Below are 18,618 nucleotides of genomic sequence, written 5' to 3'. Positions count from 1 at the left end.
GAGACTGAACTGCCCAGGTACATCTGTCATTTCATCAGCCTCTGTGCCCCAAAGGTATAAGCCAGCATGTGGGAGGGTTTTGTCTGTTCAACTAATTTATTAAATGTCCAGTGTGTGTAGAACATTGTGCTAGCACTGAGGATACAGAGAATGAAAAAAGCTGCTCCCTGGCCTTTAAGGAGCTCATAGTCCAGGAGATTAAATATAGACCTAGAGCAGGGAAACAAGATAGGATGTGAGTCATACCAAGGATGTGACCAGGAGAAGTCTTGAAATTTGGAGAGCACATTGAACTGGGAAAGGAGGCTGTCACAGTCGCCCAGGCCAGAAAGAGGTGAGGCCCTAAGCCAGTTTACTGGCCTGTAGAAAGAGGGAAGGGAACAGGTGTGAGGGATGTGTACAGGTAGAATTGAGAGGGCTTGGGAGCTAAGAAGAAGCAAATCACCAAGTCTCTATGGACCTATTTGATCATCAGTTAAATTTGGGGGTTGAATGAGATAAGTTGATTTTCCAGATAGTGTTGTGGAATGGAAACAATACAAACTTGGGAGTCAGCGGACCTGAGTTCTTGAAATGGTCAGTTCTATTGTGGGAGGGCTCTAATCATTAAAAGCACCGATCTGACTCATCCTCATGGCAGCCCTTCATGGATTAGAAGCTGTTGGGAAGTTACTAGGCAGACTTTCCAGGGAGGAGGATTGTAAACTTTGCAAGATGGGATGGTAAAGAAACAGTTTGCTTTTCCTTTCCTCCCTGCAAAAGTGCCAAAAGACTCTAGCTATTGTGCTTTGTCTTGTGGAGAAACCCCAGGAAAGTATTTGCATTAGACCAAAGGGTCATTCGTTAGAGTGGGTTGTCCTGTCGGCCAGCTTCAGCGTCCTCCCACCCACAGATTTCTCTCATTGCTGCCACTTCCCATTCCCTGAATACCCTGTGAGCAAAAGTTCACAGCCAGATTGTCTGTGTGGAGATGGGAGAACTGAGGCCTACAATTCATATCCTTCTAGGTCCCACCCCAGAGCCTTTTGTTTGCTGGAGGGCCCCAGCCCTCTCCTGATTCCGCTGCCACCTAGGACTCTTCCTGGTTCCTCCCTCCCTTGAGGGAAATTCCCAGGTGACCTATGTTGACAACTCCACTTGCCAGGAATCATCCTTAGATTTAGGGCATTTGGCTTTTGCAGGGCGGCTATCCCCTCAGAAACCAGGTGTCTTGTGTTCTAGCTCCTTCTATGCTCTGCACTTCTTTCCATTGTTCTCTGATTCCTTCCTCTTCTGTTCAGACCCTAGGAGTCTTCCCCCAACTAATATAATAGTAATAATAATTCACATTTCTGTGGTGCTTTAAAGTGTCAAAATGGAGGCACAGAGAGATGAAATATTTTGCCCAGTCATGCCTACTAGGTAGTAGAGCTTAAACTCCGCCAAATTCTTCAGACACCCCAAGCAAAATGCAGCCCCTGCAATACCTCCCTCCCCCTCTCCTAGTGCATCACACAGCCGCTCTTCCAGTAGTATTAAGCACATTCTCGCCCGATGGCATCCCTCCCCAGATCTCAGGTGTCCTGTCCCTTACAAGCTGATGCATCCAGGAATGGAGAAGTATAGGCTTTATTGATGGGTGAATATAATAAAAATAGGCTTATGGGGAACAGAAGGGATATTTACAAATATACAGTGTGGGATTGTGAAGGGAAGATGGGAGCTGGGATACTCCCTGCAGTGCCAGCCTGCCCTTAGGGAGCATGCTCCTAGCAGAATAGGAGAGCCATCCTTTTCACAAACTCCAGTATCTGGGCTCTGAAATTTCCAGATTCCCTTTCAGTTCACATTGCCACAGGCTGAAGGGGTAAGCCAAGCATGGACAGGTAATCGAGTGGCCAGAGCCTCCATCCTTAGGCCTTTGTCCTGGCCCAGGTGGGTCTGTTTCGGCTCAAAAGAAGGTTAACAGAACAGTGAGGCCCAGTAGCAGGGTGTGGATGGCCAGGCAAGGAGCAAAGCTTAGCATGTAGTTCTCTTGGCCCCGGGGCCCCCTCTTCCTGTCGGAGCCAGATTTGAACTGCAGTTCTGGGATGATCCTGTGAATCCAGGCATGGTGGGAAGTGACTCTGATGTAGACTCCTGGGCGGTTGCGGCGGGCACAGCCTTCTCCCCAGCTGATCACTCCGGCCTGGAGCCAAGAATGACCAATGTAGCAGACCAGGGGTCCCCCAGAGTCACCCTGTAGCAAGAAGCAAAACTCATGGTCAGGCATCCCCAAAGGGCAAGAGAATAAGCATTTATACATGCAGGGCACTGTGCCAAGCACTTTCTACAAATAATTATTCTTCACAACCCTGTAAGGTAGGTACCATTATCCCCACTTTACAGTTTAGGAAACTGAGGCAAACAGGGTAAAGTGAATTGCTTGAGGTCACACAACTAAGTGTTTGAGGCTACATTTGAACTCAGGTCTTCCTAACTTCAGGTCCAGTGCCCTCATCCGGCTGCTTCTAAGCCCACACTGAGCTCATATGTATCTTTTTTTCCCTCTCTGCTGTCCTCTCCACTCCTTTCCTTCCTTCCCTTTCCTCCCCTTTGTTCTTCTTTCTTTCCCTGCCTTCCCCTTACTCTTTCTCTTCCTCCCCCTTCCCTCTCTTCTACCCTAACTCCACCCCTCCTACATTCCCCTTTATCCTTCCTACTAACCTTCCAAAAAGGCTCAAAGCCTTTCCGTAAGGGTACAAAGCATGTACTTCAGGAGGCCTTCCTAATCCCACCAAGCTTTTGTCCCAATTCAAAATGTTCCCTATTTCGGTGCCATCTGCACTGATATATATCTGTATGACCTGTGTGTAACGTGTGTGTCTGTGTCCTGTGTCTCCCACCACACTGGCCCTCCCCAAACTCGGAATAGATTTACAGAGAGAGCACCAGGTCTGAGGTCAGGAAGGCCCAGTCTGGACTTCTACCTCAGGTGCCTAGTTGTACAGCTAACTCATCATCAACGGCATGTTGGACCTTCTGAGCCCAAGCTCTACGTGTCCAAAACCAGAACTCATTCTTTCCCCTCAAACATAGCTCTCTTCAGAACTGCCCTACTTTATTTATTCGTTTATATTTTTGCAGGGCAATGAGGGTTAAGTGACTTGCCCGGGGACACACAGCTAGTAAGTGCCAAATGTCTGAGGCTGGATTTGAACTCAGGTCCTCCTGAATCCAGGGCCGGTGCTTTATCCACTGCAGCGCCACCTAGCTGCCCTGCCCTACTTTATTTAAAGGACAGCACCATCTGTCTGGTCACTAAGATTTGCCACCTTAGTGCCATTCTTTATTTCAGTCTCCCCATTTTAGAGATGCAGAAAAGAGTAATAAATTGGACGGTGTTACACAGTAATTCATTGGCCCAACCAAGCCTCACACCAAGATTCCCTGTCACCTGACTCAAGCCTCCTTCCCTTACTAGCTTATTTAACTCAAGAATTTGGACAAGGGGATTGTTCAGTATTAGGAACTGAGGGGCTAAACTTCTACCTTAGCAGGATCCCGCTCATCAACCTCTGGCCCCCACTATAGTGACATACCTTGCAGGCATCTTTCTTCCCCTCTGCATAACCAGCGCACAGCATGTCATCTTGGATGGTTTTCGGTAGCACTCCATGCTCTGGGTCCTTTCTATAGAGCATGTTGCACTTCTGTGTATCAATGATGGGCACAGCTAACTTCTGCAGAATTCGAGGGCTGGGCAGGTTATCTAGAGAGAGGGAGACCCCAGCACTTTGAGTGATAGCTTTCCCCATAATATCCCATACCTAGTCCCCAGAACAAGAATGCCACTTCTGATTATTAGCTACCTTCCCCTCTTCTGTTTTCCCCAACCCTTTCATCCTAGTTCCCTGCCCCTGTTTTCCAAATTCTTGTCTCACTTAAAATGTGGGGTGGGAGAGAAGAGGGGTTAATATGGAAGATTGTCTCAAGGATTGTTTATCTTTGTCATTCGTGGACCCCCACAATCCCTGTCTTCAAGCAATTAATGAGATTGTTGCAATCTCACTGCCACTGACAACTGGACCCCTCTGCCCCAATGGAATGTTAAGGTAGGCACAGAAGTCAGGACTTGGAAAGCATCTTTTAATTTCTTGATGCTTTTTCTGCCATTTCCCCTCCTTCCTTCAATATATCTGACTGCAGGTGCCCCGTTCTCTTTCTAGCCCCAGTCCTCTCCCTAGGGCCTTATGTTTCCTTGAAAAATCCCAGGGGACAGCTAGGTGGCATAGTGGATAAAGCACTGGCCCTGGATTCAGGAGGACCTGAGTTCAAGTCCAGCCTTGGACACTTGACATTTCCTAGCTGTGTGACCCTGGGCAAGTCACTTAACCCTCATTGTCCCGCAAAAAAAAGAAAAAAATCCCAATCTGCCTCTTCCCTCAGTTTACCTTGCTCACTGGGACTGCCCCAGCCTGTGACCCAACAGTTCATCCCTGTCTCAAACTTGACCTCAGGGTTGGGAATGCACACAGGCAGAATGTGGTCGGTGAAGGTCACCGGAGCCTCTAGCTGGACCAGGGCCACGTCAGCACTAGAGGCCATGCCCTGATACTGGGGATTGCTTTCCACCCTCTTTACTCGAGCATACATGGCATGAGGTCCAGGGTTCACCAGCTGCCGGGCCCCTAGGAGGACCTTGTACAGGGAAGTTTCCGAGGTACTAAAAGAGGAGGGAAAAAGACAAAAGATTAAGTCAATGACAAGAAGGCTCATCCTGATGGGGAAGAGAAAGTCCCATAGGAGAGAAGGAGGAGGGACTACATAGCAGGGAATCTTAGAGATTGTTTAAGCCATTCCTTCGTTTTATAGAGAAACAGGCCCAGAGAAATTAAGGAACTTGTTTGAGGTCACACAGATCATAACAGAGCAGGGATCTGCACCCAAGGCCAAATGCCAAATTCAGTGCTTTTTCATAGGGACATTGGAGGTCCTCTAGGCCAAAGCTTCTTTTTTCATTTGTCTGTTTTGCAAGGAAATGAGGGTTAAGTGACTTGCCCAGGGTCACACAGCTAATAAGTGCCAAGTGTCTGAGGCTGGATTTGAACTCAGGTCCTCCTGAATCCAGGGCCAGTGTTTTATCCACTGTGCCACTTAGATGTCCCCTCCAAAGCTTCTTAAACTGTGGGTTGCAACCCCATATGGGGTTGAGTAACTGAATGTGAGGATCATGAAAAAATTGGAAGTAAATGCTTGATTTGTATACCTATTTTATATACCTAGATACCCAGGGTCATGTAAAGATTTCTTAGGTGAAAATGGGGCACAAGTGGAAAAAGTTTTAAGAAGCCCTGCTCTAGTCCATTCCCCTTCATTTTGTAAATGGGAAAACAAGCTCAGAGATGACAGGCAGATTGCTCAAGGCTGCACAAGGGTTAAGTGAGAGAGATTACACAAGATTGCAATGAGAGGGGCCAGCTAGGTGGTCCTGGATTCAGGGGGACCTGAGTTCAAACCTGACCTCAGACACTTGACACTTACTAGCTGTGTGACCCTGGGCAAGTCACTTAACCCTCATTGCCCTGGGGGGGAAAAAAAGATTGCAATGAGATTGCATAAACAGTAGAGTTGAGATTTGAACTTGGACTCTATGGTTCTATGTTTGGCCCTTTTTTCCCCCCACTAAATCACACTGCCATTCTTAGAGAAGGGCTGGGACTAAAACAGGTTATAGAATCACAGAGTTCAGAACTGGAAGGGAATGGCTTGCAAATGATACCTTTCTGAATAACACTTAGGCAACATTCTCAAAAGAAAGACATCAACTTTCAACTAAAGACTACAACTAAGGAGCAGCCTATTATCTTCTGAGGCATCCTGTACCACTTTTTTGAAATGTGTTTCATCAAGCCTTAATCTACTCCTCTGCCCCTAGTTCTTCTGCCCTCTGGAATCAAGCAGAACAATGTTAATTCATTACCCCCATGACAACCATTCAAATGCTTGAAGACAGCTACCTTATCTCCTCCAAATTTTCTTATCTCCAGAATTAGTATTCCCAGTTACTTTTTTTTTGTGGGGCAATGAGGGCTAAGTGACTTGCCCAGGGCCACACAGCTAGTAAGTATCAAGTGTCTGAGGCTGGATTTGAACTCAGGTACTCCTGAATCCAGGACCAGTGCTTTATCCACTGCAGCGCCACCTAGCTGCCCCCTAATTCCCGGTTACTTTGAATGAGTCTTGAAGCCCTTTGGCATCTAGGTTGTCCTCTAAGTGTTTTCTAGCTTATCAATGCCCATCCTAAAATGGGATGCCTAGAAAGAACACAATCCTCAGGGGTGGTCTGACCAAAGGAGGGGAAAGTATGATTCTGACCTTCATTATTCTGGACACTCTCCCTCTTTTAATACAACATAACATTGCATCAACTTTTTAGGCTGCCTTAGTCTTTAATTCACATTGAACTTACAAGCCACTAAAGCCCCCATATTATTTTCAGGTTATTTTGTGTTTTCCATGCCTCCGTTATGCTATACTGGTCATGTTGATTTTTTTTTTCACTCAAGTGTAGGACTTTATATTGAACCCTATTAAAGTGATCTGAAGAGATTTGTTCTATCCTTCTAGTTTAATGAGATCATTTTTGCATCCAGAGTCTGTCATACTACATGCTAGTTCGCATCATCTACAAATAGGATAACCAAGCTATGTATGCCTTCAACCAAGTTAATGATAAAAACACCAAACAGCACAGGATACACTACCAAACAATCCATCAGCAAACATTGATTAAGCACCTACTATATACTGTGGAGACCTCATTTTGGGTTGACGCTGAACATTAATGACTTCTGTTAGACCTTAAACTAGTTTCAAATTAATCTAATTCAGCTATCATCTAGCTTATGCATCTCTATCTTGTTTACAATGATAGCATCAGAGTCTTTGCCAAATTCTTTGCTGACATTTAGAGAAACCATAGTATTCTCCTGACACAACAGTCTATCAACAATGTCAGAAACAAACCTTTTTTTTTTTCAGAGCAATAAGGGTTAAGTGACTTGTCCAGGATCACACAGCTAGTGTCAAGTGTCTGAGGTTATATTTGAACTCAGGTCCTCCTGAATCCAGGGCCCGTGCTCTATACACTGCACCACCTAGGTGCCCCCAACAAACCATTTTTATTTTTTAAATTAGGTTAATCTGGCATTACCTGTTTTTGGTGAAGCCATGCTGTTCTTTGTGATCATTCCTTTCTCTCCTAGTTGTTCACTAACAATCCTTTTAATAATGAGTCCTAAAATTTTTTCAGGAATCAAAGTCAAACTGTATGGTTCATAGATTTCAAGCTACACTTTCATTTTTGAAAATGAAGACAATATTTTCCTTCTGCAGCCCTATGACATGTCACCAATCTCTACCACCTTTCAAAGATCACTGAGAGGTTTAGCAGCCACATTTGCTGATGCATTTAATGTCCTGGAGTATATTCCATATGGACTTGGTAACAAACTCAAAGCAGCTGTCTACTTTTTTACTAACTTCTTTGTTATCTTTAGTTTCTGTCCCATTAGCCAGTTTAATTCTATTCTTTCCAGTACAAGGAATGTGCTATTTGTCAGAGAAACTAGACACAAAATAAGAATTGAGTAGTTCTACTCTCTATTATACATTATCATCACCTCACCCAAATAGTGGTCCTACCTCTTCTTTGATCCTCCTGTTAGATTCCAATATAACTTTTAAAATCAACCTATTTGGGGTAGCTAGACGGCACAGTGTATAAAGCACTGGCCCTGGATTCAGGAGGACCTGAGTTCAAATCCAGCCCCAGACACTTGATACTTACTAGCTGAATGACCCCGGGCAAGTCACTTAACCCTCATTGCCATGCAAAAACAAAACAAAAACAAAAGAACAACAACAAGAAAAACCCCCCAACCAAACAAAAAAAAAAATCAACCTATTTTGTTATCCTTAACTTTAATAACTTATTCTGAATTTTAGCCTTCCTGACACTATTCTTGTAGAACTGTGGCAGTTTTGTATTCATCCTATTTTATCCTTTACTTCTGTCTTCAGTACATTTCTCTTTAAAATTTAAATTGGGGGGCAGCTAGGTGGCACAGTGGATAAAGCACTGGCCCTGGATTCAGGAGTACCTGAGTTCAAATCCGGCCTCAGAGACTTGACACTTACTAGCTGTGTGACCCTGGGCAAGTCACTTAACCCCCATTGCCCCGCAAAAAAACCCAAAAACAAACAAACAAAAAAAACAAATAAAATTTAAATTGGTTGATTAATTCTTTGTGGATTAATCTCCACAGATCTTTCTTTTTTAACCACTGTCTCTTTTCATTCTCATTGGAATTGTTTCTGGAAATGATGAGAAATACTTCTCATAATTTCATTTGTGAGTGCTTCCTATTCTTTAAAAAAAATTTGGGGGGGGGCAATGAAGGTTAAGTGACTTGCCCAAGGTCACACAGCTAGTAAGTGTCAAGTGTCTGAGGCCGGCTTTGAACTCAGGTTGTCCTGAATCCAGGGCTGGTGCTCTATCCGCTGTGTCACCCAGCTGCCCCCATTTCCTAATCTTTCTGAAGGGACTTTCTAGAATTTTAGGTCTTGGAGTTCTACTTAATCTTTCTTTGAGCCCTTTGAAATCTGCTTTCTGATTTTCACTACATGTCAGATTATACCTGGTTTTTCTCACCCCCTCAGTCATGAATTCTGAGATAGAGGGGGTCACTTCCACTTAATGTTCCATCATTTCTACTTTGGAAATCAAGTCTTTCTCAGTGGTTCTCTGATTGCAAATTCAGTGCTCTTTTGTGCCACATCACTATTTCCCCTCCTTTGATTATTGGTTGTTGTTTTTTTTTTTTTTTGGTGAGGCAATTGAGGTTCAGTGATTTGCCCAGGGTCATACAGCTAGTAAGTGTCCATTGTCTGAGGTCGGATTTGAACTCAGGTCCTCCTGACTTCAGGGCTGGTGCTCTTTCCACTGTGCCACTTAGCTGCCCCACCCTCCTTTGATTCTTAAATTCACAGTTCATCAGAGCTGTGGTAACCCAGTATCCTCCTTGTTCAAGGGTGGATGGATCCCGGGATCAACTCCATATCCCACAAAGCTAAAAGTTTCATTTGGATGCATAATCCAGAGTGCTTGCCAGTGTACTAAACTATCCCTGGGTACTTTGTGTTCCCAAATTCTTTCTCTCCCTCATTCTCCCCAAGAAATCAATGTCACACTAAGTTGAGAATAACCGATAAACTCTCTTACGGTTGTCTTCATTATAAATGAATCCTTGGAGAGGAAATTTCTTAAACCAAAGGAATTACTCCAAAGGTGGAATTTCAGGCATAATTATGGGACAAAGGGGAGATGGTTTTAGAATCATATTTCATGAATAACAACCTATTCTGCTCTCAGTGTGATGCAGGGGAATTGAGCATGGGACTTAAAAGTAGCCATTTTGAGTTCTAGTCTCAACCTCATTCTGAGTCCCAGGGATAGTTTAATACACTGGCAAACACTCTGGATTATGCATCCAAATGAAACTTTTAGCTTTGCCACTAATTCACTATGTGACCCTTACCTTTCTAATCCTCAGAGATCATCCAGGCCAACCCCCTTATTATTCAGAAGACGAAACAGAACCCTTCAAACTCTGATACTGTAGTTCCATGTGGTTCTTCCAATTTCTATGATTGCAGTCTAATGGAGCATATTGAGAACTACACATGCATGCGTATGCATAGTAGGCATCCAAGAGGTAGCAAAAATACCCATAGCATCTGAGGGGGTAGAATGTGGGAGAGACTCCAGGTTGTTTTCTGTGTGGTGCAGTGCATTTGGAGACACAAGAGCTGCTACACTTTAGATCCTAATACTTACTGGCATGACACAGACAAACAAACCACTTCACCTTTCTAGACTTTAATTTTCTCCTCTAAAATGGGAAAAGTGTTTTGTAATCTTTAAATCACTATAGAAACATGAGTTAACATTATTTCCCATTTTTGCTGAAGACTGTCTTTCCTCATCTGTAAAGTGAGGAGGATGGATTAGGTGAACTCTAACCCTTCCAGCTATCAATCCCATTAAGAACCTTTTACGGGAATCAGATAGAAAGAGGTGTCCATGGTTCTGAAAATGGAATGAGAGGAAGAGCTGGGTAAAGACTGGGGCTTGCTGTAAAGACAGATGTCCCCGGTGCTGAGAAACTTCAAAGGGGAGAAGCAAAAGTTATAGGGCATAGGAGAAATATTTATCTAAAGGCTCCAGGATGTGACAAAGAACATCAGGAGAAGAGAAAAAAAGGGAGACAGGATTTAGGAGGAGAATAGAATGAGAAGGAACAGCAACCTGAGCTGGTTTAGGGTCTGCCTGCGGGACTGGGACAGCCTAAGAAAGAAGGCAAATAGGCAAGAACACAGAGACCAGTGACCATCTTCAACATCCTCCCTGAGAATGGACCTAGGGATAAGAGAGGCTGTAATTATACCTGGGGACAGTGGGGTTGGAGTTCCTTTAAGACTTAGCTCAAAAGCAAAAAAACCTCCCTCACTAGGTGTGTGACCCTTGGCAAATCACTTAACCTTAGTTTCCTCACCTATAAAAATGAGGGGGTTTAACCTGATGTCTTAGATTCACTTCTTGATACATATATACACACACATACACACATGTACATGCATACATATATACATAGAAAGAGAAAGAGCACATGCAGAAAGGATCCTAGAAATCATCTAGTTCTTAGACTGCATTTTTGTAGAGGAGGGATCTGAGGTACAGAAGAATTAAGTAGGGACAGCTAAGTGGTGCAGTGGATAAAGCACCGGCCCTGGATTCAGGAGGACCTGAGTTCAAATTCAGCCTCAGACACTTGACACTAGCTTTGTGACCCTGGGCAAGTCACTTAACCCTCATTTCCCTGCCCCACCCAAAAAAAGAATTTAAAAAAGATGAAACTTCATAAGGACAAAGAATTTGGAAGAGGACAGAGGAATTAAGTGATTAGTCCAAGGTTACAAAATTATTTGGTGACAGAACTGAGGTTCAAACCCAAATCCTTTAATTCCTGGTTTAATGTTCTTAACCATTAAATCATGATCCCTCTCTCAAACAGATGTGATAATTTCTTTCTATGGATGCACAAAACATTTGTCCCTATCTCTTTTTTTGGTCTTTCTCACATCTTTCTGTGTATAGTTATTTTTATGTATGCCATTCCCTCTCCTAGGCTGTAAGGACCCTTAAGAGAGGATTGTTTCTTAGTTGTTTATGTTCCTTCCCAACCCCCCAAATGATGCATTGTACATAGCCAACTGTGTAAACTCTGCTCAGGAAAATTTGATACATTGAATTTCCATGTAAAGAAAGTTCATCTGTGAACGCAGTGACACACTGGGATAGGTTCTCAAAACATAATGAGGGTTCTCTCTCATGGAGAACTCAGCCCAAAAGGATGTCCCTGATTGTATCATCTCAATGGTGCAGGGCCTGTCTGTCCAGTCTTAAGCTAAGTGAGGAAATTTGGCATAGTGGAAAAAAAACCTGAATTGACTGTCATGAGGCTTGGGTCAAAGTCACTTTACTTCTCTGGGCCTTTGTTTCTGCTAGTATAAAATAGGAATAATAATAATAATAATAATAATAATAATAATAATAATAATACTTACTACCTCACCATGTTTTTGTGAAGAAATTGCTTTATGATAATAAAGAGCTAAAGAGTTGTGAGCTGTTATCATACATAGTATGGTATCAGGGAAAGAACCCTGGACCTGGAATTGTAGGATGCTAATTTGCATCCTTGTTTCATCAAGTCATTGTTTGTCTCTTTTATGTCAAAGAGTATAGTTAGTACCTGAGTCTCTGAACCTGGGAGATGTATCTGTGTTGATAAGTCTGGCTAAGACAGACCAGGCATTGTGTTGCTGTCTGTGGTGCTAGAGCGAGGGGAAATTTGGCCTGGTAGGAATAGTAGTAGGCAAAGCGCTGTCCGTGGTGCTGAAATGAAAGGGATGCCTAGAGAGAGGGAAAAGCCAAAGGTGTGAGGGCAGTTTGGCTTGCAGGCATGTGGGACTTACTTAGAGAAGCAATGTGCTGCCGTCATGACCCACTGATCCGTTATGAGGCTTCCTCCACAGAAGTGAGTCCCATTCCTCTGGATACTGACCTGCCACGGCCATTCCCCTTCCTGGGCATTCTGACCTCCTACCATTCGGTTCAGCATTCGGGGCTGGCCACAAGCTGGGAGGCAAAGAAGAATAAAAAAGAGAGCCAAATGTTGATGCCCAGTGGAGGACATGTCTCTCCCACTGTGAACATGAGCTATTATTTTTATAGTCATAATAGCTTAGAGTGGGAATTGACTTCTTAAGTTTTTCTCCTTTCTAGCTTCTTTTCTTTGGCATATAGTTTTCCCCACCTTTGTGATTCATTTTTCCTCAAACATTCTTGGGACCTTGATAACTGCTCTTCTATCTTCTCTGCTCTCTTCTTAACTAGCTATTTTTGCCTGTCAGTATTCCCCTGGTATGCCTCATTCTCTTTAGGAAGCCATATCTACCTTGTCTTATAAAAGGTGAGGAAAAAGAATCCTTGAGTAGCAATGTCATCTAGTCCAATATCAATTTGAAGCAGGCATCCCCTTGACAACATCCTTGATAAATGATTATGGAATTTACATTCAAACAACCTCATTTTGGGAGAATTAATCACCTTCCAAAGTAACCCATGTTGAACCCAATTGTTATTGAGTTCCTCCTCATGTTGATGAGAAATCTGCCTTCTTCTAACTTATAATCACTGACTCTTTTTCTGTCCTCTGGGGGTAAAGCATATCAAGTTGAATTCATATAAAATTTGACACACTATCACACCTAAAATATGCAAAGACCGCAATTATGCTACCTGAAAGTGCCCAATTTTCTAGTTCCCACAAGATAGAAACCTTTTCCTGTCTGTAAAGGTTACCCACTTAGTCCATATTCTGGGGCTTTAGAACACTATCTTCTTCATCGGTAGGGACTCAGACACTCACCTCTAGTTGACTCTGCCTCCTTCGTTCCTGTAAGATAAAGATACAAGAATGTAGGGTCAACAGCCATTGTCACTAAAAGTTCTCCTACATCTCCAGACTGAAAGTCTCTCCAGTCTTCCAGACATTCTCTTCCCCTATCATATTAGTTGCAGCGTATCCCTCTTCTATTCTCCAACCACCAGACTTGGAGCCTATATGCTTTAAAGGGGTTCCTCCTGGAACCAGGGCAAAACTTAATCAAGAGTCTCTCAAGGCTCTGATAACTTGCTAGTAAACAGTTATAGGTATGACAATGAGAAACAACACAGCTAAAGCATTAGGCACAAAAGGCCTGAAGAAATATCGATTGGATGTTTGATTCAATGAATAAGGGAGATACCAAGTGGTAGCCCAGAAAGAACTTAAGATTGGAGTCTGAAGTCCTGTTTTCAAGTCACAACTCTACTATTTACTAGCTCTGTGGACATAGCAAGTGATTTCATCTCTCTGGGCCATTTCCTCTTATGTAAAATAGGGGTAATTTCCTGTACTACCTACTTCACCAAGTTGTTGTGAGAAAATGGTTTAGTAATCTCTAAAGCACCATAGATGAATGAGTTGTTATTTACTGCCAACTTCCCCTCTTCCCCAGGTCCCTATGGGACAAAAAAGTTTAAAATGACCTTTGGAAGACCCTTTCAACTATATATGGTCAGAATTATTTCCCAGCTCTCATCATTTCCCTTAGATCATGCCCTGTTCCCAGCACCCAGTGGGTGGACTTGTTGCTAGTAACTCTAGGTCTTCAGGCTTGGACATTCAAATAAAACCAACCAACCAACCAACCAGAAGGAGCTAAGGAACAGCCTCAGCAGGAAGTAGACAGGCCCATGATTGGAGCTTATTTGTATAATTAGATCATTAATTAAATTGTGGGGCTGGGACAGTTAGGCTGTATTATGTACCACTAGACCCTTTTGGAGGGCCTCCAGACACACTTTCCATCATCAGAATGGGGCAATAGAGGCACCAGGGAATGGAGGGAAGATAAGAACAGAGAAGGGGACAGAGAACAGAAAAAAAGAGAAAGGGGGAAAGGGGACAGTGACAAAGAGATAGGATGGGCCAAGAAATTGGCAAAAAGGAGTAAATAGGAAGATAAGAAAGGGTAACAAATGGAGTATTCAAATGTGGGAAAGAATTGCATAACCTTTCAGAAATGCTGACTTCTGGTTCTTCTGACGGAAGAAAGTAGACAATGTGACTGGAAGTCAGGAATGGTGTTAGCCCTGAGTAGGCAGTGGTCCCAGGTTGTCCCTGCACCGTATGCTGAAAAATGCCTTTCTGTACACATTACACTAATTCATTTGGCTTAGTAAACTCCTCTATTAAAATTGAGTTACACTCACAGATTAATGTACATTAATTTAGTGTCAGATTGATAGGCTAATGTCTAGCTAAGACAACCATGTCAACAAACTGGGAACTTTAACTGGGGAAAGGGAGAGGGAATTTTAAAGCCTAGGACTTTGGTAGAGGGGCAGGGCTGAGGGAGGTGCTATTTGAGGGGCTTTGAGAGCACAGGGGGAGTATCATGGAGGTCCAGGGAAGAGTAGAGAGAGGGAAGATAAAGGGAGGTGGAGGGGCAGCAAATATGAAATTTGCCCACTCAGCTCTTTTGCAAAAGGCTCTGGTGACAATAACTTGCCACGTAGCTCTGGGCTTGAAGTTAGTTGGTTGTCTTATGTTGGGAGAAGGGGAAGGAATGATATTGATGGAGGTCTACAATATAGCTAGAGATAGATGGAGAAATCTCAGAGAAGAGGAAGAAGTATTGGAACCTAGAGATAGGAAATGGGAAAAACCTGACATACAGAAAAAGAGACAGAAGTGTGTGCACAAGAGACAGACAGAGACAGAGAGACAGAGAAACAAAGAGACAGAGACAGGGAGAGTGAGAGAGAAAGCATGCTAAGGGCAGAGGGAATAAGAGTTCTTGCTCTGGGTCAGTTTGTGTATATGTGAGGGGTTTTTGGGGTGGGGCATAAGAGGGAACAGTACTATAGACACCAAGTCATACCAGGATTCTTGGCTCTTAGCCTAAGGCCCTTCCCCTAGGCTCAATGGCCTTCTGTTTTAGGAGGTGAATTTCACTGTTCCTTGCCCTTATTGGTAATAACAATAATTACCCAACAATATCAGGAGCAATCACACCTAATTATCTGTCATTATTATGATTGTAAAAGGTGCATGGCCACTTATCTCAAAGGAAAGCAATTATCATTGCCACAATAGGTCCAAATAAAAAGAGCCAGGGGCCAGGGGGAAGGTCTGGGTACAAGAAGAGGAAGAGAGAGAGACTGGGGACAGGATTTGGGGGTCCCAGCAACAGAGCAGGATAAAGAGAACAGTATAATTTCAAAAGCAGATTTTCTTAGAGCCACCCAAAATAGGATGTATCCCCCACACTTTCCAGCAGCCATGAGATGATGAAACTGAACCCCAGTCCTGATCTGCAGCCTGAAATGGCCAAGGCCCATCCCAGGGAGGTGACACAGGGACAGGGAAATGCAGTTGCTTCCAGAGAAGGGTGTGTTGGCCAGTGGAATGCAGTCCGATTTTCAGGGCAAAGAGCATCCAAGGGAAGGGAAGGGAAGGCAAAATCAGGAAAGGAAGGAGTGTCTCTTTAGGTGTTGGATGACCTCCCACCATCCCAGGAGTCCTAACTCTTGGACCCTTCCTTCAGCTCCCTATGGATTTTTCCCTCACCCCCTGAGCTGGTCTGATCAGGGTAACCCTATCTGACCCTAATTAGCTAGAGATTTGGAAACAGGGGAGAAGACTGGCACCCCACCCTCCTCCTACACTTTTCTTTGTGACCACAATATCCTCAGAGCTTAAGTGGAAGCCAGCTCTCCAGCCCCAGTATCTAAGCCTCCTACCTAACCCTTCTCCCCTTCCCCACACGGTAGATTATATAAAAGATCTGGAAGCAATTTAGGTCTGCAAGTGATCCTAAAGGCCCTCTAGTCTAACCTTTCATTTTGCAGTTGAGGAAACTGAGGCCCAGTGAGGTGAAGAGACTTGCCCAAGGTCACACTTATAATAAGTGACAGAGGTAGAATTTGAACCCATGCCATCAAATTCCAGACTTTCTTTTCTTTTCACATGGCCCGGTTGTCTCTAGGTGTTCTAGCCTACTACTCACTCCCCTCTTCTAATCTCCAATTCCCTCTAGCCTTCCACCCTCCTTTCTCTTTCCAAATGAAGGAGAGGCATTTAAATATATACCTTTTCCCTCCCCATCCAGAGGCTGGTAGGTCTTTCCCCACCCAAACCTTCCCTGGTGCTACTCAGTCTTAATTGGCATGCTGGCTGATGAAGCCCAGACCAGAGCCTCTCCCTTCTTTGTGGGCCCCTTGGCTCCTACTGTTACCTCCTTCACACCCTCCCTCAGGAAAGATGACAGATGGGAATGGGTGTTTTCTCCAGGTCATGGTGATCTTTCCCTCCCCAACTCACCACTACCTCCTCTCCAGCGCTGTGGCAGTTGATGGAGGCAAAGCTGCATGTCCCTCAGGCCTGTGTCTACCTTTGCAAGACTTGGATAAGGTATGGTAGAGAAATCATTTAGCATGGTATAGTAGAAAAAGCAATGAACTTAGAGATGGGTGAGACTCAGATTCAAATCCTGCCTTTAACATTTACTAGCTAGTTGACCATAGGCAAATTATTTCATATTTTTGAGCCTTCATCTTTAAAATGAGGGTAAATAATACTTCACAGGATTGTAAGCCTTAAAGTATTGTGAGATATTATCTTAGGACTTCAGGTTTCACAGAGTATGACCACAGGAGTCTCTATCACCCGGGGGCTTTCTCTTGTCTTTTTCTTTTTTTCCAAGACCCAGAAATTGTGTTCTCTGTTCCCAGAGACACCCCTAAATCCTTAAGAAACAGACAAACCTTCCAGGACTATCTAAAGCCATGGAGAGAACTCTCCTGGGAGAACCTTTGGGTTCCCCTACCCTGCCTGGGTCTATTTCATGCCATGGAATCCGAGTTGGGGGGAGAAGAATGGAGAGATAGCAGAAAGAGACAGAGTTGGGCATATTCTGGGAGGGACCCCAGGAAAGAAAGCCAGTCAGGAGGTAAGGAGACACAGAGATCAACTTAGGGATAAAAGATGGGGCAGAGACCCCTAAAAAATGCAGAGATGAATTGAAGAATGAGACAAAAACCCAGGAAATGGGTGACTGGAGAAAAGGAAAAGAAGGTGGGAAACAATGAGAGTGAAAGAAAAGGTGAAGAAAATAGAAGCCAGGTACATTGCCCCTCAGCCCCAGTTTGCCTTCTTTAGGTCACACTCTCCCTCTAAGTCCCAGCCCTGGCCCCCAGATATTCTGGACTTTGGCTTCTGAAGACTCACCCAACTGAAGGAGAAGAAAGAAGAGGGCCAGGGCTTGGAGCTGCCTCATGCCTTCTGGTTTCAGGGAGCTGCGGGAGGAGGACTCCTGGGCTCAGGGAGGGGCTCTGGGCTGGTTGGGTCAGTGAGGAAGGATGGTTTGGGGAGAACTGAGCTTCCAGGCTCCATGAAGCAAGAGGTTATATCCCAGGAGGTGATTGCCTGCTTGGAAATGCGACCTGACCAGTTTGCCCAGTTCCTTCTCAATTGCCTCTCCTTCAGGAACTGGAGTCTCCTGAAGAGGAGGTGACATTTCAGTGACCCTGCCCTCCTGACCCCCCTGAACTTCTAGGGTCAGAAGCAGAATGCCCTGGCTCGCCCTGACCCTGCATTGCGACGCAGTGACCCTAGAGCCTCTATATCTTTTTTCTCCTAGTCTGAAGATAGGCATAATTGGGGATTACAGGACTCATCTTGGTTTACTCTGGAGAAGGTGGACATTTGGGTCCCTGGTTAGAGGAGCCAAGAGGAAGACAGAAGAACAGAGAACAGGAAGCCTTTCCAGAATGGGCAGGGTTTAAGACAGGTGTGCAGGAAGTCTGGGTTCTGGGAAGGCATAGATCAGCAGTGCCCCAATTCCTTTGTGGTTATTGGTCTCTGGATGGGAGGGACCCTCTCCCCTAGGCTCTGAAGACGTGAGGATTGGAGAGTGCAAGTAGACAGACTCCTGGGAGGAAGTTATTTAGGGAATGGGTTTGACGTAAAAGAGTCGGGGATAGGAGCCACCCGTTGGAGCAGGCAACTCCCCTTTCTTTCCCCATATACCTGGGTCCTTGAACACAGGGTCAAGCCCAGAGTTTCCTGGTGTTGGCTGTCCTTAACAAAGTTCATGCCTTCATCCCTTGAACCTTCTGAATTCTGCCTCCTTCTTCCTTCTAGAACTTACTGTTCTCCCAGAAATAAAGTCCATTCAATCGAACAGCCATGCTGCGGCTCACACCCCCTACCCCCTTTATCTTTCCTCTGTCCCTCCCCAAATTCAAATTTCTGGATTCTCAAAGGTCTATCCAAGGATCCAACATTCTATGTTCTGAAGCCCCTTTGGAGAGTCACAAGATCAGAGATTTGGAGCAAGAAGGGACCTCTGGGGCCATTTAGGGCACCCTCAAACAGAAGCCAATAGATGTTAAATGACCCATCCAAGGTACCCTGATGTGCT

The 18,618-nt window shown here is 44.4% G+C and overlaps 1 protein-coding gene across 1 annotated transcript; it reads right to left on the bottom strand.

The window, feature by feature from the left end:
• Window positions 1–1,930: 1,930 nt before the first annotated feature.
• Window positions 1,931–18,385, bottom strand: LOC122752914 (serine protease 27-like). The gene is made up of 8 exons (XM_043999909.1): window positions 18,346–18,385; window positions 17,883–17,908; window positions 17,424–17,508; window positions 13,017–13,043; window positions 12,061–12,223; window positions 4,413–4,684; window positions 3,561–3,730; window positions 1,931–2,218 (listed from the first exon to the last, which is right to left on the bottom strand). The coding sequence occupies exons 1-8, from the start codon at window positions 18,383–18,385 to the stop codon at window positions 1,931–1,933; spliced, it is 1,071 nt and encodes a 356-aa protein (XP_043855844.1).
• Window positions 18,386–18,618: the final 233 nt, after the last annotated feature.

The sequence above is a fragment of the Dromiciops gliroides genome, chromosome 1, assembly GCF_019393635.1.
Source record: "Dromiciops gliroides isolate mDroGli1 chromosome 1, mDroGli1.pri, whole genome shotgun sequence".
Classification (NCBI taxonomy): domain Eukaryota; kingdom Metazoa; phylum Chordata; class Mammalia; order Microbiotheria; family Microbiotheriidae; genus Dromiciops; species Dromiciops gliroides.
The sequence above is the reverse complement of the archived record's forward strand: the minus strand, read 5'-3'. Positions and strand labels throughout refer to the sequence as shown.